Source organism: Bos taurus, chromosome 5 (assembly GCF_002263795.3).
Source record: "Bos taurus isolate L1 Dominette 01449 registration number 42190680 breed Hereford chromosome 5, ARS-UCD2.0, whole genome shotgun sequence".
Taxonomy (NCBI): domain Eukaryota; kingdom Metazoa; phylum Chordata; class Mammalia; order Artiodactyla; family Bovidae; genus Bos; species Bos taurus.
The window spans coordinates 23,186,056-23,208,519 of NC_037332.1; the positions used below are offsets into that span (position 1 = coordinate 23,186,056).

Consider the following 22,464-nt stretch of genomic DNA (forward strand, 5'->3'; position numbering starts at 1 on the left):
AAATTCTTGTCTTACCCAAATCTAAATCAATTCCTTTTCATGTGACAGGTATTTACTAAAACTGCCTTTGCTGTGTTCTATCTGGTTCTAGACAATTTCTGTCCCTACAATCTGAATTTTTATTTACAAGCTTATGAGCAACTCATGACTGTAATATCTTATTATTGAACCCCACATCTGGACTGACAGTGTCGCCTGATTCCAACTTTGACTCTAGCTTCCTAATAAAAAACTCAGACTCCTTTTGTCCTTGTCTGGGACTTATAGGTGGGTCTGCTTCAGGTGGTGGTCCTTAATCTTTTTGAGGGGTTTCCTGAAAATATATGAAAACTGTGAACTCATCTCCTCTAAAAAAGATATATATGTTCACAAACACACAGAGATTTGCATACAATTCCAAGAGGTTCATGATCCTTTAGAGGCTCCTTATACGGAACATCTACTGGTAGTAACCTACAGTGTGAAAGAAAAAAACCAAACCCTACAAAAACAATGCACATCTGTATAATCTAGGATTGGTTTTTATATCTATCAATGAATAACTTCCTTTCGACTTACAGATATAAGGGAGAAAGAGATAAACTCAGCTATGCAGAACCAAATTAATGAACTTATATGGATCTGACCTACAAGTTTTTAAACAGCCAGAAAAGGTCAAAGACCTCCTCTGTTTTAGTCACTACAAACAGATACAATTAACCTTTGCTGGAGTTTGATAAAAGCTAGTTCTTGTCTTTATGACTTCCAAGATTTTCCTCCTAAAAAAGTCACCAACGTGATATATGTATGTTGTAGAAATGTTGGAAAGTGAGGAAAAGCATAAATAAGAATTTTTTAAATCCCTCACGATCCCAGCAATAAAGACACCCAACTGTCAATATTTTAATGTACTAATTTTCAGTCTTTTTTATTTATATTTGTTAGAGTTTCACAACCTCCTTCCTTCAAATTCTCCTACACTTTTATATAAGAACCTGTTGTGCATTCAAAGACTTAGTTCAACCTTCAGGCATATACAAAACTTCCAGGTGGCCTAGGACTTGTCCCAGGCTGCACACTTTTGAGCTCTGAGTGCAAAGTCACCTCCCAGTTATCTTTATCTAAACAAAGCATGGTCTCTAGCAGAAGGTTAGGCATCCATAAGAGACTGCTATTGTGTCTTCTGTTTATCAGCTCTGCATCAATGTTTGTCACTGTGATGATAATTACAGTTCTGAGATCCTGAGTTCAACTCTTGTGTCCACTGCCATCTTCCAGTTTTGTGAACCAGATAAATTACTTAGTTCATCTGTACTTAAATATTCTCGTCTGTAAATGAGCACCTGGAAAGTGTGTAGAGCAGACTCGCCAGGAAGCACTCGGCGGATGCTCGCTGTCATTGCTGTCATTCATGCACTGTTGCTGTCTCCATTCCTCTGTGATGTGTTCTGTGCTGTGTTAGTCCTGCTCTCACTTTTGATCAAAGAGGTAAAGACTCCCCTTTTTAAACATGATCACGGCCCCCAAAGTAACAGTAATTATTTAATATCATAAAATATTCAGTGTTCACACTTCCTAATTGTCTTCTAAATGTCTTTTGTTGTTTGACTCTAGAGCAAAATAAGGTCTGTATATTGCAACTGATTAACATGGATTCTCTTATGAGCAGACATCCTTTTTTTGCCTTTATTCCCAAACAAAAATGTAAAATTGTTGGGTAGCAAAAACAACCCTCCTCAAATGAAGCAGAAGTTCAAAATGCTGTCCTGGAGGAGTAGGTGAAAATGTCAAGTCATTGCCTTTGCCGAGGAGATAAGCACTCGGTGTACACCTTTCTCTGAGTGATAAAGACGGAAAGGAGGAAGTGTGCTTCCCAGTAAACTTTTTTATTAGCCACAGAGAACTGCATTACAAACATGATGCTCATGAAACAAAGTGCTCCACAGTAAGCAGGAATTGAGGAAATAGAAAATGAATTGCAAATCTGGAAACCATTCCTTTATTTCAGTATAAGAGAAGATTCTAAATGGTCAAAACAGTCTACTCTTAAAGTTCTGCAAATGGGGGTTGGATTGATGAATCCTGCTGCTGCTGCTAAGTTGCTTCAGTCGTGTCCGACTCTGTGCGACCCCATAGACGGCAGCCCACCAGGCTCCCCCATCCCTGGGATTCTCCAGGCAAGAATACTGGAGTGGGCTGCCTAGGATTTTTAACCCTAAAGCTCGAACCTATTAAGGCTTTTCCATTTTCAAACTTTTCTCACTCCATTGTAGTCTGTCTTTGGTAAAAGAAAAAAAAAAGTCACTTTAGGTGACAGGAAATTAATCCAAGAGTTCCACTTTCATTGTTAAGACTATCTCTTCCAGATTCCACCTTAAACAAAGCTCCCTTTTCATTTTAAAACAGAAAGAAACTCCAGTGTTGAACACAACACACACGAAATAATTATCATGTAATAGAAGCAAGATAAGCACACAGTAATACAGTGCAGGGGTTAAGAACCTGGACTACAAAGACAGAACACTGCCCTCTGTTTCTTTGCCTGTAAAATGGGGACAATAAATAGGAATTGCTTCATAGAAGAGCTGCTGCTGGTGTCACTTATATGAGATCATGAGAAGCACCCAGCACTGGCTAACACTCAGTAAAGACTGGCTGTTATTATGATGAGAAAGACTCAGGAAAGGATCTTTTGTCATGACTGGTTTTATCACAGAAGGTGTTTACTTCATGGTAACATTGTGAGTCAGTTACCACAGAAGGCAGCAAGCTCCCTGCACAGACATTGTTAAAAGAACCCAGGTCAAAGAAGCATTCTATACAGGCAGTGTTAAACTGTTTCCCTCTCTGGGGTTCCAAACATTTGAAAATAGTACAAGAAGAGGCTCTGTGTATAATAAGTTCTATGTAAGACAATACTGTGGTAAGTGAACTAAACAGCGATTAACTTGAAATTGGACTCTGATCCCAAAGGGAACCAGCCAGAGTAGCCCAGTCCTAACTGGCCCTGAGGAGGAAAAACAAGTTTGCATCTATCTCAACTATGATCTGGCTAGATATGATCTAAGCTTTGAACAGTGCCTTTCAGGTGGATAATACACATTAGACAACACTAAGGAGGGAGCTTTGAGCTGGGGTGTGAGGAACCGACACAAGGAAATGAAGACCTAACATATGTCACACAAGTTTCCTTTTCTGTTAGGTTTCTCTCAAATAATTGCAATAATGTATTAAGTTAATCAGTTAACAAAAAGGGGTGACAGTTGCTATTCACAGTATCAAAGCATTCATTTTCAATGATTTGTTGCAGAATTCCTCTTAAATAAAGTTCCCTCCCTCATAATGCAAAAACCCAGAGCCCTTCCCAAGGCCCTCTCCATTACTCCTCAAATCCCTGATGAAAGGGGGGAGAAAGAGATCTTCAATGAAAATTTCCGTATTAATACCTTAATCTCGTTTCTTTAAATGCTTTCCAGTTTTAAAGGACTTTTAGATCCATGCTTGTAGCTTAGTTAAGCTCTGTACAAGATAGTATAAACACTACATTTGAGAGGTGAGGAAAAGCTACCTATGGTAGTCAGGCACGTGTGAGACTTGAACTCTAGATGTTTTCAACCAAGTCCTACAGTCTGGAGCCAGAAGCATGTAACCCTGTGCTCACACTCACTAGTTTTGTGCTGCTGCCTTTCTTGCCTTTGGTGAGCTGGTTCCGTGCATCTTCCTCTCTCCTCCCCAGTTAATCCTGATTGGTGTTTCACCTCACATAATTACTACATAGGAAGGACTTGAGGGAACCAACATTCACCCAACCAGCATTTATTGAATGCCAGCTAGAAGCCAGACCTTTGAAGAGTTTTAAGCAGAGAGAAACTTAGTCTTCCTTGTCACTTAAAAAGACTACAGTGAGATTAATCACTGTATCAATTTGAACCAATGATTTAAAAATAATATTTGCATGTTAGCTGAACTGGGGTCCCTACCTAGCTGTGCTCTGTCCCTGTTTGTAAATCTGGAAATAAACTTCAAGTGGCTTCAATAAGAAAGTTAAGGCCTAGAAAATGTCTCTGCATAGCCTTGATAAGGTTTCCAATTGTGCCTTGGTAAAACCTAATTTCTCCTTATTCAACATTAAGTCATTGTACAATCTTGCACCTGCTAGGTTGAGGGCAAGAAGATGAGTTACACGCAGTAGTTCTTAAACTAAAAGAGGTCAAGGCCTAGAAAAACAAGACTAATGCCCACTCTGAGCTCTCCAAAGCCCTCCCCCTCCTCTGAATGGTCAATCCTCAGTTCCCTGGGCCAGAAGGGGAACCCACCTCCCCGAACCCGTCTGCAGGCACACTAGTCTTTTTCTTTCATTTCTGAGGACTCTCCTCACTACCCCCCTCTCTGTTCTTCCCGTAAGTCCCAGTTCCCTCCGCCTTAAAAATGCTCCCGGTCTACTTAGCTCCTCCTCCTCCTTCAGCCTCAGCTCTTGGCCTGCTGCTTTTTCTGACTTGCAGATCTGGTCAAATCTCCCCATAAAACCCTCTATCACCTGAGACCTTGTCACATTTGTCATTTTACACTTTCTTGGGTGATTGCTTAATATTTGTCTGCTCTCAGGTGCCTACGCTCCGGGCAGGGCAGGGGCTGGTTTGAGATGCCAGGGTCTGGCACTCAGGAGGCCCTCCAGGAATGAAAACTGAACTGTCAGATGGGGCTGGACCTAGGCGGCCCGGGCCCTGTGGAGGTGACAGGATGGAGCTGGGTGAGGGGCTCCCCTGGGCGTCCTTACCAACCTCCTTAACATTAAGGTAGGTCTCCTGGCTCCTATCCTGGCGCTTGTGTGAAAACACAAAAATCGTTTGTCCCAAGTCCCGGAGAGACTGAGCGCCCCTAGATAGGAGACATTCCATTCTATTTGGTGATGGCGGCCCCAACACCTGGCCATGTCTGTTACTTAGCAAGAGATACACTCAGAAGATATTAGCAGTAGCCAGCATTGATGAGTGCATTCTGGAGGGCAGGATAAAATGGGAGCCTTTATCCAGGGCTTCTAACAAACGTCTAAGCTTGAGTTGACTCTTTAAAGAATACAAGCGACGCCTACCCCCAACCAAAGATTAAAAAATAAAAAGGAAATGTGCTTTCTCCCTTCCCCTGGAAAACAAAAACAATAAAACGTCTTCATCAACGTCTTCTTCACCTTTCCAGGCCTCCCTCGTCCGCCCCGCACTTGACCGGCGCTCTCTGGACGTCTACGCAGTCACTACAGAGGCTGCCAGCGCAACGGGGCCTCCAGGCGTTTTCTGACCAGGAGCGATTTTGCCGAGGAGGAATGTGGCTAGGCCCTGCTCGTGCAGAGGCTATTTAAGGTCCTCGCAGGTAATATTACGGGACTTATAAACACGGGGGGAGACGTCTTTGCTTCTTTCCATTCGCTGGCACCTACCTAGCAGCCCGGTTCTCCCGCGCTGGGGCGGAGCACCAGCCCGCCCGCCCCGCCGAAATCCAGCCGCCTGAAGGCTGAGGCCCCGCCCCCGCTGCCCCGCCCCCGCTGCAACGGTTCCGGGCGCGCAGGCGCGCAGGGCGGTGCGCCGAGGGGGGCGGGGCGTGCGTGGCCCCTTAAATATGGCGAAGGGGGCGGTGCGAAGTTGCCGCGGCGCTGCTGCCCAGTCGGCGCCGGTTTCTGCAACTGTCTCCTCGTGGCGCGAGCCTGTAGCCTCGCCTTCTCCGGCAGCGAAGGCGGCAGCAGGAGGGAGCGGAGGCGAGCGTGCGGCGGGCTCCATGGAGAGCGGCGGACGCCCGAGCAGAGGCGGCGCTTCCACCCCGGCACCCGGGCTCCAGTGACCGACGCTCGCGCTCTGCCCCGCGTCGGAGCGGTCGTCTGCTCCGGGACTGACCCGGCCTCGCTGCCCTTCTCCGCGCCGCCTCCTCGCTTCCCTGCGCCCCGATTCGCCCTCGACCCCACTGCCCGGCGGGGTGGCGGCGGCCGGGGCAGCAGCGGCAGCAAGAACCCGCCTCTATGATGAAGTTCAAGCCCAACCAGACGCGGACGTATGACCGCGAGGGCTTCAAGAAGCGGGCGGCGTGCCTGTGCTTCCGGAGCGAGCAGGAGGACGAGGTGAGGGCGGCCGGCGCGCTTGGTCCCCTCCGCTAGGGCGCCGGGGCGGGGTTGGTGTGGGAGTCCGGGCTGGCCGGGATGGGAGGTCTCTGCCCTTGCCCTTCCCTGTCTCCATCCCCTTCCCAGCAGACCCTCCGTCTAGCCTCAGGGCTGGAAGGGATTAGCCCCCTCCCTCCTTTCCTCCCGCCCTCCCTCTCTCCTTCCTTCCTTTCTCTGGGTTGATTGTGGAAACAAAGGGGCTCGCCCAGCCCTGCGCTCTCCCGTCGGGTCGTGGTTAGGACGGGAGGCTGAGACGCCTCCTGGCCCCCTGGAGGGTTCCGGGCCATCTTGGTCCCGCCTAGCGGGAGTCACCACTTTAACCTGCAAATGGAGCGTGAAACCAAATAAAACCTTGAGTGCTAACAGAGAGTAGAAATGGCGTGAATGCTGCAGCCCCAGCCCTTCTGCCTCTTATTATATTTTCCTCTCCCCTGAAATAGCAGTTTGTGGCTTCAGATGAATGTAGGCATGTTATGGAATATCCAGACAGTCCCCGTGCTTTAAAATAAAAACCCATTCGGTCTGGTTCTGTCAGTTCCACTTTTTGGTGGATCCTTTAGTTTACAAGCACTTGGCGTATTTATACTGGATTAAAAAAAAAAAAAAACCCTCCTCTTTTAAAGTTTTTTGACTATAGAATGATGGGTAGTGAAAAACGTGGAATCACCAGAAGGGAGAAGGGGGACTAGAGGTGGGCAAAGTTGCCATTTTCCGACGGTAGTCTCTACCTCTGCATATTTATCAGAGCTTCTTTGCTATGTTTTTCTTGACATCTGGCGAGAAGCAGTCTTTCTTGTTCTAAGAGGAAGCAGCAGTCTTCTTTTAATTCACTCATCAGCATTGGGTTGATAGTAAGGCCGTTGAGGTTTTTCTGGAGAACAATTTATACTTATTTCTGTTTCGCTTATTTAATTTAAAAATGGTTCACTAGTTTTATTTTGCGTGGAGCAATAGTAGTAGTCGATTGGTAGCTGATGAAAATCTTGTAGCATTGCCACTTATAAATGGTTAGACAGGAAAAGCATTGAATTCTGCTTCCATATCCAATTCTGTCCAATAAAATATTAAGCTAAAGCTGGAGGTGGGAATTTAATGGCTTCCTTATTGCTAGTCCTTGTAGTTAGGATGAGTATGACATAGTGTACTCTCAGCGGCTTATATTGTCATGCTAACAAAAATCAAAGTACCTCAGAATGGTGCTCTTCAAACTCTTTATTTTTTGAAAAGAAACCTAGCCTTTTAGTGCTGATCCCTTGCTCAGTTGGGGGTCTCTATTGGAATTTAAACTTAAATTCCAAAGGAGTTTTCTAGAGAAGTTGATGTTTTGGGGCTGGGCCTGTTTAGGAGAGCCAGAAAGTAGAGAATGGCTTTTAGCATTTACAAAGTCAAAGGGCTTTTTAAGTGCATTCTGTTAAAAAGATTAGAAGGTCCTTGAGGGAAGGACCACGTTAGCACAAAGCAAACTTTAAATATAAAATAATACACTTACCAGAAGTTATCAAGATAGGTCAAGAATCTTATCTGATTGGCTCACTATTGTGTAATTATTTTCTTAGTTGAGTGCTTACTAGGTGCTCGGCACTGCCTGAAGACTTTTAAGTTTGTTACATTTACTCCTCTTACTGCAGGCGTATAGGTGAGGAGACAGTTGCAGAGCAGAAGTACTTTGCCCAAATGAGGTAATTAGGAAATGGTAGACCAGAATTCAGCATCTGGTCCCTGCTGATGCTGGGCTCTGGGCACAAGGCTAGGCCCAGAGCAGTTGGGTGCACAAGATTTGCTGAATGAGTGAGATCGTCCAAGGCTGAGTTTGGAAGACTTTTCAAAGTAGTGACTGTGAAGTCTTGCCATAATGTGAACGTGGAATTCAGGCTTTGTAAAAAACGAAGGTTCCCAGGGGAAAATATGGGAAATGGAAGGAAATTGAAACGGTCTGTATTGTGTGAATAATGGTAAAGCAAGAGTCTGAGGAGAGCATCAGATGTTGATCGTAGCAGATAAATGAGTTGGTTTTCTGCTTTGAAATTGTTTCTACAGTAATAACGGAGAAGGCAATGGCATTCCACTCCAGTACTCTTGCCTGGAAAATCCCATGGATGGAGGAGCCTGGAAGGCTGCAGTCCATGGGGTCGCTGAGGGTCAGAAACGACTGAGCGACTTCACTTTCACTTTTCACTTTCATGCATTGGAGAAGGAGATGGCAATGCACTCCAGTGTTCTTGCCTGGAGAATCCCAGGGACGGGGGAGCCTGGTGGGCTGCCGTCTATGGGGTCGCACAGAGTCGGGCACGACTGAAATGACTTAGCATTAGTAGCTACTGTAATAAATGCTAGATTCCTAGCCTCTAGTGGAATCAAGAGACCAGTGCCATTATAAAATAAAGAGCAAGATTTGAAGAATTTATTAGATAAGCTTATTACGTAAAACTTTGTAAATCTGATAACCTGGAGGTTGCGAAACCAAGTCAATCAGTTTGTTAGAGAATATGCTCTGAGGGAAGGCTCTGGAATTCTTTAAATAATTCACAGCCAACTTTAACGTCTGGTTTAGATCTTCAGGATCTTCGTTTCTGTAGTTGTGTTTATAGAGTGTAAAGTGAAATAAAATAGTAGTTGCTTTTTGACCCTCAAGCTGTGCAGTGTTCCAGTCTGGCTCTCTACTTAAGGGGTTCTAAGTAGACTTTAGAATAGGTTTTTGTAGGACGGAAGGGTGTTCTCACAGCAGTTTTTATTCTTTGGGGTGTGGTTTTATGTATTTTCCCATTGCATCTCTTTCTTCCCTGAGTTAGATAATAAACATTAGCATCTGTAAAGGAAGAAATTAGGCAATGGAAGTAACTTGTCTCAAGGTCACAGAAGCTGGCAGATCATTTTGAGCCCAGGCCCTTTATTTCTAAATCTCTTGTTCATTTGATCCTCTCCAACTAGTTATGTCTATGGGGAACCACCCTAACTTTTGACAGCTGGGCTTCCAGTCAAGACAACAAATAAGTATTCCATAGAGGAGCTGGGATCTCTGCCTTTGCAGTGAAAGTGGGCAGTACATTCACAAAAGGGAACCTGAAATGGATTCCATTGAATGTATTTGCATATACGATGGTTGGAACCAGGCTGCAAGATGAAAAGTGTCGGCTCCTAAGGAACATGCTCCGTATAGCAGGAGGTTAGACAGATGACTGATATAAAAAGAAAAAAAGGTCGTATCCGACACTTTGCAACCCCCCATGGACTGTAGCCCTCCAGGCTCCACAAAAAATTCTCCAGGCAAGAGTACTGGAGTGGGATGCTGCTATTCCCTTTTCCAGGGGATCTTCCAGACCCAGGGATCGAACCCGGGTCTCCTGCATTGCACACAGACTCGTTACCCTCTGACCCATCAGGGAGGCCCTTTTAAAAGGTAATAAAGTGCTGGTGAAGTACTGTCGGGCTTCCCATCTGGTCCTAGCGGTAAAGAACCCACCTGCCAGTGCAGGAGACAAAAGAGACATGGATTAGATCCCTGGGTCAGGAATATCCACTGGAGTAGGAAAGGGCAAAATTAGTATTCTAGTATTCTTGTATTACTAGTACTCTAGTATTCCAGCCTGGAGAATCCCATGAACAGAAGAGCCAAGAGCACTACAGTCCACAGGGTCGCAAAGAGTCAGACATGACTGAGCAACTTAGCATGCAGGCAAAAGTACCATGAGGTGCTCCAGAGTTAAGATCCAGTATGAGGCATTCGGAGTTGGATTTCAGTGAGTGGGTAAGGAAGGACCAAACATCATAAACAGAGCAAGACTTGGGGCTGTGGTCTAATTGAACTGTAGCTTAGGAGAGCAGAGAAAAAATAGTGGCTGAAAAACGAAGAGCACCTTCAGTGTAAGATTAAGGAGTTGCTTGCTGTATTTCAGTTTTAGATGTATTCAAGTTTGGGGATGATCTGGCAGCAAAATAGGATAGCATTCTAAAGAGAGAAACAGAAATGACTTGATCCTGGGTGGAATCCAGGCACAGTTGCAAGTGAGAAACATACAGTCTTAAGAACTTGCATTTGGACTTTTTGTTGTAATTGGCTTGTGAGCTCGCTGAGCCAGTGGTCTTGAAACCTGTGGAACTCTAAACCAGAGCTCTAATAAACAAAAACGAAGCCTTCCCTGTAGCTCAGATGGTAAAGAATCTGTCTGCAATACAGGAGACCCAGGTTCCATCCTCGAGTCAGGAAGATCCCCTGGAGAAGAGAGTGGTAAATGACTCGAGTATTCTTCCTTGGAGAATCCCATGGACAGAGGAGCCTGACAGGCTGTAGTCCACGGGGTTGCAAAGAGTTGGATATGACTGAGCAACTAACACTACTACTAAGAAATATTACGGCTTCTCTCTACTAGTACTTTAACCCCTAGAATCAGTAAGCCTTTTCAGACATGTATGAAGAGCGTTGAGTCCCTAAAGGTTCTTACTTCAAATAGAAACCACTTTCATCAGAATTAACTATCCAAAGGTGGCCTTTTCTAACTGCAGGGAGATGTCACCAGCCTCCTTCATCTGTGCCTGCAGCTTTCCTAAACCTAGAGAAGGGCTGCTTAGCCTACCCAATCAGCCACTTCTTCAAGGGAAGGCCCTCATGTACGATTTGCATCCGTTTTTATTCTTACGGATTTTGGTATATCACCAAGACTTTCTCCAGTTTTGTGAAAGTTTATCCCATCACTTCAGAACATTAACATGCTGGGAGAAAAAAGTCATGGTCAACTCAGCTTACCATGATCTACCAATCCATATAATCTGGGTTAAATATGTTTTCACAGAATGTGTCTTTATTTCTGATCTGATAGCACTCTGCCTCTGTAACCCAAAAAGTAGTACTAGTTTGCTGAGTAATAGAACTTGGTAGTGGCTAGTGGATATATTAACTATTATTGTAACTTACTACCTTTTAAAATGTATGTGTGTGTAGTGGGTGTTCCTAATATACTGCTGCCCTAATTTTGGCCAAATGCCTATGAAACTGTTAAGTACAATAGAGAGAGTTTTAACCATTCATGTTGTTCTTGTTTGTGATAATGTGGGAGAGAAAGACCAACAACCCCAAAACAGCTTCTAAATCTATAGATACAATTTGCAAAATAAAATTCTTTATTCTTATATTTAGGGATCACTTAAGGGGTTCTCTGAATAACTTTGTTTTTTCTGAGAAAGATGTAGTAATTTATAGTGACTACTTGTTCACTTCCCTGGTGGCTCAGATGGTAAAGAATCCACCTTCAATGTGGGAGACTTGAGTTCCATCCCTGCGTTGGGAAGATCCCCTGGAAAAGGGAACAGCTGCCACTCTAGTATTCTAGTCTGGAGAATTCCATGGACAGAGGAGCCTGGTATGCTAGAGTCCATGGATTGCAAAGAGTTGGACAGGACTGAGCAGCTTTCACTTTCTCTTGTTCCTGGAGGCAGGCTGTGACCAAGAGCTACTGTAAGGGTAAAAGCTGAACCACGAAGGGCAATTTGGGGCCCCTTGGTGTAGGGAACCAACAGTCCCATGTACCTCCCGCCTCTGAGGGCATGCTGTATTATGTAGACATCGAACAGCATATCCTAGTTTACACGCTTTTACACATCCCTCAGTGAGGAGGACTTGGGTGATATAGAGTAATATTATAGAATATTATTGGAATATTATTCCAAATCACAAACAGACCTTTGTCCAGCAAGATTCAGGGCTGGTTCCAAGTTGACTATCACTATACTGTTGCTACTAAAAGTGAGAAATACCTCTATTCCAAATCTTGAAACATTGGGTATCTAAGAAAAACACATATGAAAAACAACTTCTCAACAATGCCAAGTGAATAGTGTTTTATTCTGATAATTGACCAATACATGAAAAGAGGGATAAGCTCTGATAGTGTAGTAGGAGGAATCCTGATATGAAGGTGGCCAGGTCGAATTGGGGAAGAAGTGTCTTCACTTTTTACCACTCTAATGCCATTGGCGTTGGGGTTTGAATGTGATTCAAGTCTAATTCTGCAACTTGGTGGGTTGACTAGCCTCCTTTTTATAAATCTTTCCTTTGGTCTCAGCTCTGGCTTATCTGGAAAGTTAAGTGTCTACTTTCGTCTTTGTCATCTTGTCGGACGCACAAAATCTAATAGGTCTAGAAAAGTAGTTGAAAGAGAATTTAAAACCTATGAATGACCATGTATGGACCTGTCAGCTGTTAGTGTATCCTCTTATTGAAAGAGTTTTTGTAACCTATCTTTTGTTACTGCAGTAGTACCATTTATTTTAAAGCTTTGGTCATTTCTTTCATAAATAACAGTACTATTGGGGTTGGAAGGAAAGCTATGACAAACCTAGACAGCATATTAAAAAGCAGAGGCATCATTTTGCCGACAAAGGTCCATATAGTTAAAGCTATGCTTTTTCCAGTAGTCATGTACAAATGTGAAATTTGGACCATAAAGAAGGCTGAGTACCGAAGAATTGATGCTTTCGAACTGTGGTTCTGGAGAACATACTGGAGAGTCTCTTAGACTGCAGGGAGATCAAACCAGTCAATCCTAAAGGAAATCAACCCTGAATATTCATTGGAAAAACTGATGCTGAAGCTCCAATACTTTGTCCACCTAATGTGAAGAGCTGACTCATTGGAAAAGACCCTGATGCTGGGAAAGATTGAAGGCAGGAGGAGAAGGGGGCAACAGAGGATGAGATGGTTAGATAGTATCATTGACTCAATGGACCTGACTTTGAGCAAACTGGGAGATAGTGGAGGACGGAGGAGCCTGGTGTTCTGCAGTCCCTGGGGTTGCAAAGAGTCAGTCATGATTTAGCAACTGAACAACAACAAATACTGGCCAAAAGTATTTTGTTTGGATTTTTACGTACCATCTTATGGAAAAATCTGAATGAACTTTTTTCCCAACCTAATACATAAATATATTCATTCGCATATATATATATTTAGTGGCAGATATCAATAGACTTACCTCATAGCAGCTGCACACCTTTTGTTTTGCACAACTTCCAGCAGATTTCACCACTTTCTCTCAGATTTTGCATCATAGACATCTAAGAGCCAACCTAGGATTGTGAAGCCAGTAAAATTATGGATGCTTTTTAGTTGTCTGAGAGTAGAAAGAAGTCTGTAAAGGTTAATGCAGCTATAGAATTTAAAAATTGTGATAAGCATTATTTTGAGACAAAAGTGTGGATAGTCTGAGAACCCTTCTCCAGAAGTTTTTGTTTTTAGTAAGACCTTTCTTAGAGCATTAGTTTGTACCTAAAGCTGCATTGTAGATCTAGCACACGGGGGATGTTATAGAATGTGAAGATGGCTTTGCAGGAATTGAGAGGGAGATACTGAGTAATAATGCTCTGTGGTGTGGGTTTAGAGTCTTCCAGTCTATAGTAGGGGTTTTAACTGTCCTTGTCTCTGCTTATACTGTTCAGATTTCTTTTCTTAATCCCACCCACCCCCTTCCCCTACCACACAGCCTTGACCTCATCTGCACTCCCAGGTACTCAAGATGAGTAGGCAAGTACTTAATAACATACCAGTTTCCAAATCTGTACCATCACCAAAGGCTCATTATCAGATCTCTTAAGCTAGTTGTTTAGATACTGATCATCTAAACATTTGGATGCTATACCTTAGGTATAACTCATTTAAAATTGATCATTTTAGGAAAGATACATTTGGAGTTAATGGCTTTATAAAATTTAATCACTTTGGAATGTCAGGGGACTCTTGCAGCACAATTTCTTGGTTTCTCAGCTAAATCATTTGGAAGAGAAGTTCAGTCATATGACAGTGATATCCTGTAGATAAAGATTTGGTTTTAAATTGGAAGCTTAAGTGTTAGTTCAAAAACAGACACAGACTGTACTAATGGTTTTTCAACATTATTAACCTTATGTAATTTAGCTCTTAAAGACTGTTGTGGTCAAATAGGAACATATTAGTCATTGACCTAGATACATGACACTGAATTTCATTTTTTTTCAGAACTCAAACGTTATGAATATTGATGGTTTTGAAACTCCCTGTTTAGTCATTGAAGATGTACTTTTCTGGTGGCTAGTTCCCTGCACCACCCTGTTCCATTATGAAGGTGATCAAGGAGGTTGCTTTTAGAGCATAAAATTAGGCAGTAAGAATTTTATCCAGATACTAGAAACCAGTTTATCCCTAACTCATGCCTAGGAACCAGGAAAAGAAGCTTCCAGCTCTGTGGTCAGAACTGGTGGTTACCATTTACTTTTTCCATGATACAGGATATAACACTTTTGTACCTTAAACATTTTTTGTTTTAACTTAAAAACATATTCATTTGCCAGTCTTGATACAGGGTCAAAGCCTTTGAATACTATAGACAATTGGCAAGTATACTTTTTGAATAAAATCCAAAGGCAAAATCTGATTTGCAGTTCACTTTGTATAAAGTAGGATTTTGACTTTCTCGATTTTTAAAATTTCCTTCTTCCAGTCTTTTTTTTTAAAGTAATCTTAGCCATACTTAATTTGATAGCAACTTTCAACAACCCATCTTTAATGGGTTTTTGCAGAGCCTTTTTGATAACTACCTCCTGCCCTCGTTTTATCATTAACGTTCAGTGATTACAAAAACAAGTGCAACTGGCAAAATCTGGGGAACAAGCTTGTCTTGACAGATGAATCCAACTCAGTTGGTGGGAAAGCAGAAGATCCAACTGTGATGGCCAGCAGTACTCACTGCAGTGAGTACAGGGAGGCCAAGTGTGCTTGGCCTACTCAGGTAGGCTAGGGTCTGAGGTATGTTATACTCCTTAACACTCAACAGCCTTGCAAGGATAGTTACTTCTTTTTGCAGGGGAAGACATAACTAAGAAAGCTTAAATTTAAGGCTGTCTTACATTTCACTTTACCAGAATTTCTATATTTGGACTTGGTGGTGCCCTCAGTGTCAGCCATTAGTACTTTGGGTGCTCAGTCATGTCTGATTTCTTTGTGACTCCATGGACTGTAGCCCACCAGGCTCCTCTGGCCATAGGATTTTCCCAACAAGAATACTGGAGTGGGTTGCCATTTCCTCCTCCAGGGTATCTTCCTGACCCAGAGAGCGAACCTGCGTCTCCTGCATTGGCAGGTGGATTCTTTACCAGTGAGCCATCTGGGAAACCCCATTAGTACTTTAGCTAAGGCTTTGTCAATTGTTAATTTACAGTGCTTTCTCTGGACTTGCCTCTTTTCTGCCTGTTATATACTTGGAGGAGTGTTGTAGTAAAGTCCTGTCCAGATCAGAATTGAGAGAAACCGTGCTCAGGTCCCTTGAGCGTTAGTTGATCCACCACCATGGGGTGATGCTATATCTATAGCCAAGGCGTGCTGCCACTTTTCAGATTGAGGGGAGTTATGCACTTGAAGTTATTCCCTCATCTCCCAACCCAATTTTCTTGAGGTTTGGGGGAAAGGTGGGACTTGTAAACTGGTGTCAGCCTGGAAGTTTCCATTTGGGAGATTGGGTTCTGGAGCTTACTCTTGTAGGTCAACCCTGGGCTGGCTATAAATTCCCGAGGGCCAGCCCTTTATCTGGCAGTAGGGACAAAGCTGGGCAGACAGTTGGCACAGTGTCAGAAAACCAGAATCTGCACTGAGGATCAAGCTTTGCTCTCAGCTGATTAATTTCTGGAGAGAACTGTTTGTGTTTGCTTGAAGGCAATATACTAAGTAATTTTGCAGACATTTCTGTTCAAGTTGGTCAAGACGCCTGCACTCTCATAAACATCATTTGGTTATTTATCATAGTCTTTCCCCACCCCCGTCCTCTCAACTTGGGTGAATTCCAACCTAACCTAGTGCACAAATTTTCACTTATAGGATGGACGTTTACTTCTTGTTTCAGATACTGTTAAAAAGTGAACTGGCAGGATACTACTCTGTATTAATACAGTATGTGGGGTTTTTCGTTTGTTTTATAACTGTGTGCACATTTCAGGCTTAATGCTGTTCTTGACCTGGATTTGCAGGGTTTCCTATAAAGGCCAAACAGTATTTTAGGCTTTGTGGGCCATACGGTTTCTGTTGAAATTGCCCAACTCTGCTGCTGTAGCATGAACAAATAAATGTGAATGTCTGTAGTACTTCTGGGGATGGGGTTTACAGTTATGGTCGGGCTTGCAGGTCCTGTTGGTGAGCAGCAGTCGGTATCCAGACCAGTGGATTGTCCCAGGAGGAGGAATGGAGCCTGAGGAAGAGCCTGATGGCGCTGCTGTGAGGGAGGTTTACGAAGAGGTAAGACGGAGGGTCGTGCATCCTGGGTAAGGTTCACAAACGAGGCAGTCTGCTAAGTACACCGAGGAAGAGGCATGAGGACAGGCAGGTCACATAGTGCTGTTTGGTTGTCTAATTCAACATTTTAAAGCGTGTGACTACAGCTAGCACTTTGGTAAGCAGATTATTTTTTTCTACCTGGTAAAATAGTTAAAAATCAATGTGGAAATCCCTCAGAGCTGAATAACACACAGTTATATAACAGTTAGTCTCATCAGTGATCAATATATAACGTGGTGGCCTTGCCCCAAAGCAAGGTTAGTGTTAACTGAGCAAAAATGCACAGAGAAAAAAATTCATCATGTGCTACAATTCATTTTCAGACATACATATAGGAAGCCGGTTGCTCTTATTTTACTGGCTTTGTCTTAAAGCTCAGTAAAATGAGGGCACACACATGCACAGATGCACACTTGGCCTGCTTGTCTTCTCACAGCTGGGAGGAGATGGAACTTGCTTTTACTCAGGAGCAAAACAGCATAGATCAAATGCCATAAAAACATCTTGAACAGCAGTTAGGGCATAATGAGAAGTGAGTGATAAGGTTCTCACTGGGTGTTGGTGTGTAATTGAAAAGGTTTTCTAGAGACGAGTCTTAAGGGAGAAGCATTCTCAGAGAAAGCACGTGCCAGCCTGTTTTCATTCTGGGTTTGTGGCGCACACTGAAGTTGCAGTCTGTCACAGCACCAGGTAAAAGGAACAGGACTGTGCAGTGGAAGGGTAACACAGAGAAAACAACTTGCATATAAATTTTGTTACATAAAAATTTTATATTTCGTCTTTTTTTAATAGGCTGGAGTAAAAGGAAAATTGGGCAGACTCCTGGGCATATTTGAGGTGAGTTACGAAAGTAATCCTCATTTTGCTGATAGAATTAATGACTTCTTCCTTCCTAACAGGCCAGGTAATCTGGCAGCAGCCTGAACTAGATATTCCTCTGAAGCTACCAGTAGGCAAGGAAATCATAAGGATGTAGGAGGGAGGGAAGTGGAAGCTGCTTGACTTTCATATACCATTACTACAATATTCTCAGGATCACCTAAGGGTTTAGGTCTCTCATGGATACTGCCTGGAAGTGAACCCTTTGCCTTCAGCATGTAACACTGGATGATATGCATAACAACTTTATCCTAAAAGGACACTGTGAGGATGCAAAACTCAGATGCACAGACTAGACACTAGAAGCACAGAATTAGAATTCTCTGCTATAATTTGTTACTGCTGGAGGCAGAATGGAATTTGTGCAGAGGAAATTTGAAAGTGACAGGTATTCCATGGAAGGTGGGGAGAAATGAGGTCAGGTCATGAGACCCAAGCTATTCTCAAATATAGTTTCATATGAGATTCAGACCTAGATACATGGTATATCAGACACATGGTGATTTTTTTTTTCAAGATACCCTTTAAGCCTGCTGATAGGACTATAAATATACAGTCCTTAAAGATTTTATCTTTTAGCCTTTTTCAGAAATCAGAAAAAATTCTGATTATACAGCACCTGGTAGAATTGATGACTCCCAGAATACAGTACCTGGAAAGAGTAAAGTTCATAATTTTCCAGAATTCACCACTTGCTTTACCCAGTTAAATAGCACCATCTCCTGGTTAAACTGAAAAACATTGTGAGTTTTCTGTAACTGAGTAACCATGGTACACATAATAGTACATATGTGAATATGCTGACAAGATTTGTAAGGAAAACTTCTCATGTTTGTGTAACATGGGAAGGCAACAGTAATAAGTGCTTTACAAATACTATTTAAATTTCATAGAATCTGAACAGAAAATGGTAATCAGTGTACCTTTCCCTTTAGAAAAATATAAGGGAAAATTAGAATGTTCCTGCCTAGTCACCATGGTGATTTTGATTAATTTGTGAACATAGCAAAGAAATGTATTGATTTTCCAGGCATAGAGTTAAGATGACAGATCCTTAAGCATAATGTTTTAAGTGAGAGAGGCCTCTATTTTATTCCTGTTCTCTTTCATTCCCAAAGACATAAGATACTGAATGAGTGAATTACTTGGGAGATCTGTGGTAAAAAAAAATTAGGGCAGTTGTCTGACGTCTTAGACTATAGCAAACAAGGTTACCTTTAATCAAGGTGAAGGTGAGCCCCTTCCTTTAAGGCCAGCTTGTGTTTGATTTTGAACCCAGACACAAGGCTAGGTGGCAGTTTTAATAGGAGTAAAAACTGAGTTGGCGCATATAGGACATGGCATTCTAGAAATGGACTATCCTTGTACTGTTCTCAACTTCCTCTGTGCATAGTTCACCAGGAAGCTTTTACGTACTCAGGCCTCCTCTCAGACTAACTGAATCAGTGTCTCTTAAAAAAAAAAAAAGAAACCAACTGCATCCTGGGTGATGAAATAGATGGTCAAGGTTGAGGGGCCCTGGTCTAGGTTAGTAAGTCTGTTCATGTTTCGTCTTACGTAAATTCACGCTGCTGCTGAGGGGTGTATGACTGAGTACACTTGCCTGTGTTGGCAGGTAAACTACGCTGATGTACGCCGCACTGAATTCTTCACTCGAAACATGTACATGACTAGCTCTTGTAGATTAAAATGCTTTTCTTTTTATATTCAAGCAGAACCAAGACCGAAAGCACAGAACATACGTTTATGTTCTTACTGTCACTGAAATATTAGAAGACTGGGAAGATTCTGTTAATATAGGTAAATTCCCTTTCCTTTTGCTATCTGAATTCTTTAAATTCATACTATATATATATATTCAGTTTGCATCTTATTTTTTGGCTGCTTTTTAGAGAAGATCAATATATATCTCCCAATTTGAGTTATCTTAAAATTGTAGGTTAACTTCATTTATTTTTATTTGTATTTCATTTGGTATTTTTTAGGAAGGAAGAGAGAGTGGTTCAAAGTAGAAGATGCCATCAAAGTTCTCCAGTGCCATAAGCCTGTACATGCAGAGTATCTGGAAAAACTAAAGCTGGGTTGTTCTCCCACCAATGGAAACTCTACAGTCCCTTCCCTTGCAGACAGTAACACCTTGTTTGTAACTGCTGCACAGACCTCTGGGCTGCCGTCTAGTGTAAGATAGAGAGAATTGCAAAGACCTCTTCCACCCTGTGCAGTCTTGTGGGCAGAGGCTTCTTTATTATCCTTGACAAACATCTGAATGACGCTTGCAAACTGTCTGAATTTGCCATGCAGGATTTTCAAACAATTTGCATGTTTTTCAGATGCTTTCAAATCTTCTTTAAAAAAAAAAGATAGTGTAAAATATTTTAATAAGCCAAAGCCATGTGGAATTTTTTTTAGATGCCTTAACTGTACCCCCCTTACTCCAGTCCACCCACCCACCGTGTTATTTTGGTTGGCATTTCACAGCATTTTGTTTTTCCGTGTTTGTCCATTTGCTATCAGTCTGTGGGTTTTGGCACATCAACTTATTTGTGGGTATGTTTTCCCCCCTCAAATTGTTTTGTCATTTACAAAGCACACACACACACAAAATCATCTTCACATACTCAACAAATCCTTATGTTTTGGGCATTTATGACAATAATTCTTGATATTAAAGCAGTCCATGAACCCAAAAACATGTTTCATAGGATCACAATTTTAATTCATAGATCCCAGATTTGGACTGTTTTTTCTATATGACCCTATTTTCAGGAATTTGTCAACTTGTCTCAATTTTCACAAGTGGTATTACATCACCTGATATGGCCAACTCCCGTAAAGGGACTCAACAGTCACTTTAAGACAAAGTTGAACTCGATAGAGCTAGTGATTGTTAGGCAGGTACTATAAGCAAATTGCATGTAGTAGATAACATCTTATCATGAAAACTGTACTCCTAGAATTTGAGTTAACATGCTCCATGGCCAGTTCCCTTTATCCATAATCTCTCTTCGCACAGAATACATGAGAACTATACGTCCCTCAGTGTAAACTAATTTTAAAAACATTTGGTTTTCTAATTTAGTGACGTCAGTTAAACTTGCTGGTAAAGGCCAGTCGATGCTGACTGCATCACAGTTGAGTGAAATGGCCTTGTTCAGCTGTTACAGACCTAGATTGTTAAGGCACCTTAGAACATCTCATCTTTTATAGCTGGTCAGTAGGTATTATGTAACTAAATACTGGGGCTCTGGAACATACCTGGACTAAGAATTTGTCTTACACTTGTCTTCATATTCACTTAAATCCAAGAATCCCACCTAACAGAAACACATGAATACCTTGTCTGTACTTTGCTGACCAAGCGAGAAATGAGGTGGGGTAAAGTGAAAGATGATTCCATATGTAGCCATTAGCTTTTTGTAAACATCATAACTGGTGAATATAAAGTAGAAAGTAAGCATAGTTACACATTTGTTCTCTAAATTGTCAACCTTTAAAACATCATTGCTGCTAAAAATAGAATACTGTTACACTTAAGGAAAATTGATGCCACTGTTTTGAAAATGAGATCTTGTGCCGTAAATGCAGCTGAACTAAATATAAATATTAGTTCACAAATGAATGCTGTCAAAGGAATGAGTAAAGTAAAAAAACTTAACCAATGACATTTCATCCTAAATTATGTAATGTGATCAAACATGATCATCCAGAATTTTTATATTTTTCTTTGTACAGAGGTTATGTATTCTGGGTGTTTTTTTTTTTTTTTAAGGAAACATTTTAAATCCCACAGATCGACACTTTGTAGTTTTTTCTCAGTAATCTCTGAAGTTTCTTTAAATTATATACTTAACAGCAGCAGAGAGAACTGGATTGTTTTTGTATATAAGACTTGTGTCCACCTGAAATGTCAGAAGTACTGGGGGAGGGGGGCTGGGTATCTTGTATATGATATTATTAGAGGTAATAATGCATGAACTTATTTTATAAACTCTTGGACTATGTATTTGACATGTAAAATATGTACAGTATTAATGTCAGCCATTTCTTAAAAGTGAGCCTATAAATATTGTTGTATAATTTTCTTTGGTCAGAAACATTTGGAGTAAGTAGTACCACTGGGTCAGGATTTTCTTCAGTGCTGTTTAGCAGAGCACCTGTCTTTAGTCTGTGCATCTAGGAAAAATTTGTATAATGCATCAAAATACTTCAGTTGTCACACTTTAAATTTCACACTTCACTATTCTTTTGGAACCCAGCCTAGCAAAATTTCCTACAGGAAAGGCCCTAAGGAGACTTATTTCTGTTAAGAGAAAAAGCCGACTTTTGCAGACTCAAGAGCTGACCCTACTGTAGATAACCAATAGTGTCTACTAGCTCAACTCTCCAGAGTTTACAGAGTGTTGGGACTGTCACCTGTGCTTTCTGTGGGGTAGCAAGATAAATTTGGGCAGCTAAAATTTTCAGTTCACTGTGCCTCCTAATTAAAAAAGTTTATAAAGTAACTTGTAGACACAAAGTAGCAACTGGCTTGCATGTTTGTTGCTGGGTTGTTGTTGTTTTTTTTTTTTTTGTAAACTGGTGAAATTTTTCAACCAGGCATACGCCATTCAATTTTCTGTCAATCACACAGAACTGAAGGGGAAATGATTGTTGTATACACTTTGCTTTGCATGGTCTCATTTGAGATAATTGGTGTAAGAATCTTGACTTTTTTTATATTTGGAAACATCAAATAAAAAATGGAAATGAGTTTTTTTTAACACAGCTTAGCACTGTCAAAGTGAAAACTTGTCTGGTATTCCACAGTAACAGCTTTACTTACTATCTTCCCATTGATGGCCATATAATTTCCTGCTAGTCGTTTACTTATACACTTCCTTTTTATGATTCTTAATAGTGGAATTAACTAACGTAAAAGGGCTCACCAGTAAGGTGTTGCCATTACTCTCCCACTCTATGTTTTCCATCTTGTACAGGACATCAGTCATGCCACTGTGGTTCTCTTATTTATTGCTATTCTCCTTTCCTAATGGAGTTAGTGTTAAATTGTTGATTTTCAAGGGGGTTGGCTTCTCCTGAGTACTTTGGTGTAATATGTTGCAGATACTTTCTACACTATGGTCACGGTAATTATTACAGCTGTTTCAAAAAGGTGACTGGTGAGGCCATTTTA

The 22,464-nt window shown here is 41.8% G+C and overlaps 1 protein-coding gene across 2 annotated transcripts; it reads left to right on the plus strand.

The window, feature by feature from the left end:
- Nucleotides 1-5,635: 5,635 nt before the first annotated feature.
- Nucleotides 5,636-22,055, plus strand: NUDT4 (nudix hydrolase 4). Of its 2 annotated transcripts, none has more exons than XM_005206121.5 (5): nt 5,636-6,085; nt 16,263-16,373; nt 17,205-17,249; nt 19,007-19,091; nt 19,277-22,055. In XM_005206121.5, the coding sequence occupies exons 1-5, from the start codon at nt 5,987-5,989 to the stop codon at nt 19,477-19,479; spliced, it is 543 nt and encodes a 180-aa protein (XP_005206178.1). In that variant the 5' UTR covers nt 5,636-5,986; the 3' UTR covers nt 19,480-22,055.
- The last annotated feature ends 409 nt before the right edge of the window (nt 22,056-22,464 follow it).

Bases quoted from the DNA above. Each gene is read 5' to 3' on its own strand.
- NUDT4 (XM_005206121.5), top strand. From the start codon at position 5,987: ATGATGAAGTTCAAGCCCAACCAGACGCGGACGTATGACCGCGAGGGC. The intron at 16,374-17,204 runs GTAAGACGGAGG...TTTTTTTAATAG, and splicing joins TGAGGGAGGTTTACGAAGAG to GCTGGAGTAAAAGGAAAATT. The intron at 17,250-19,006 runs GTGAGTTACGAA...ATATTCAAGCAG, and splicing joins GACTCCTGGGCATATTTGAG to AACCAAGACCGAAAGCACAG.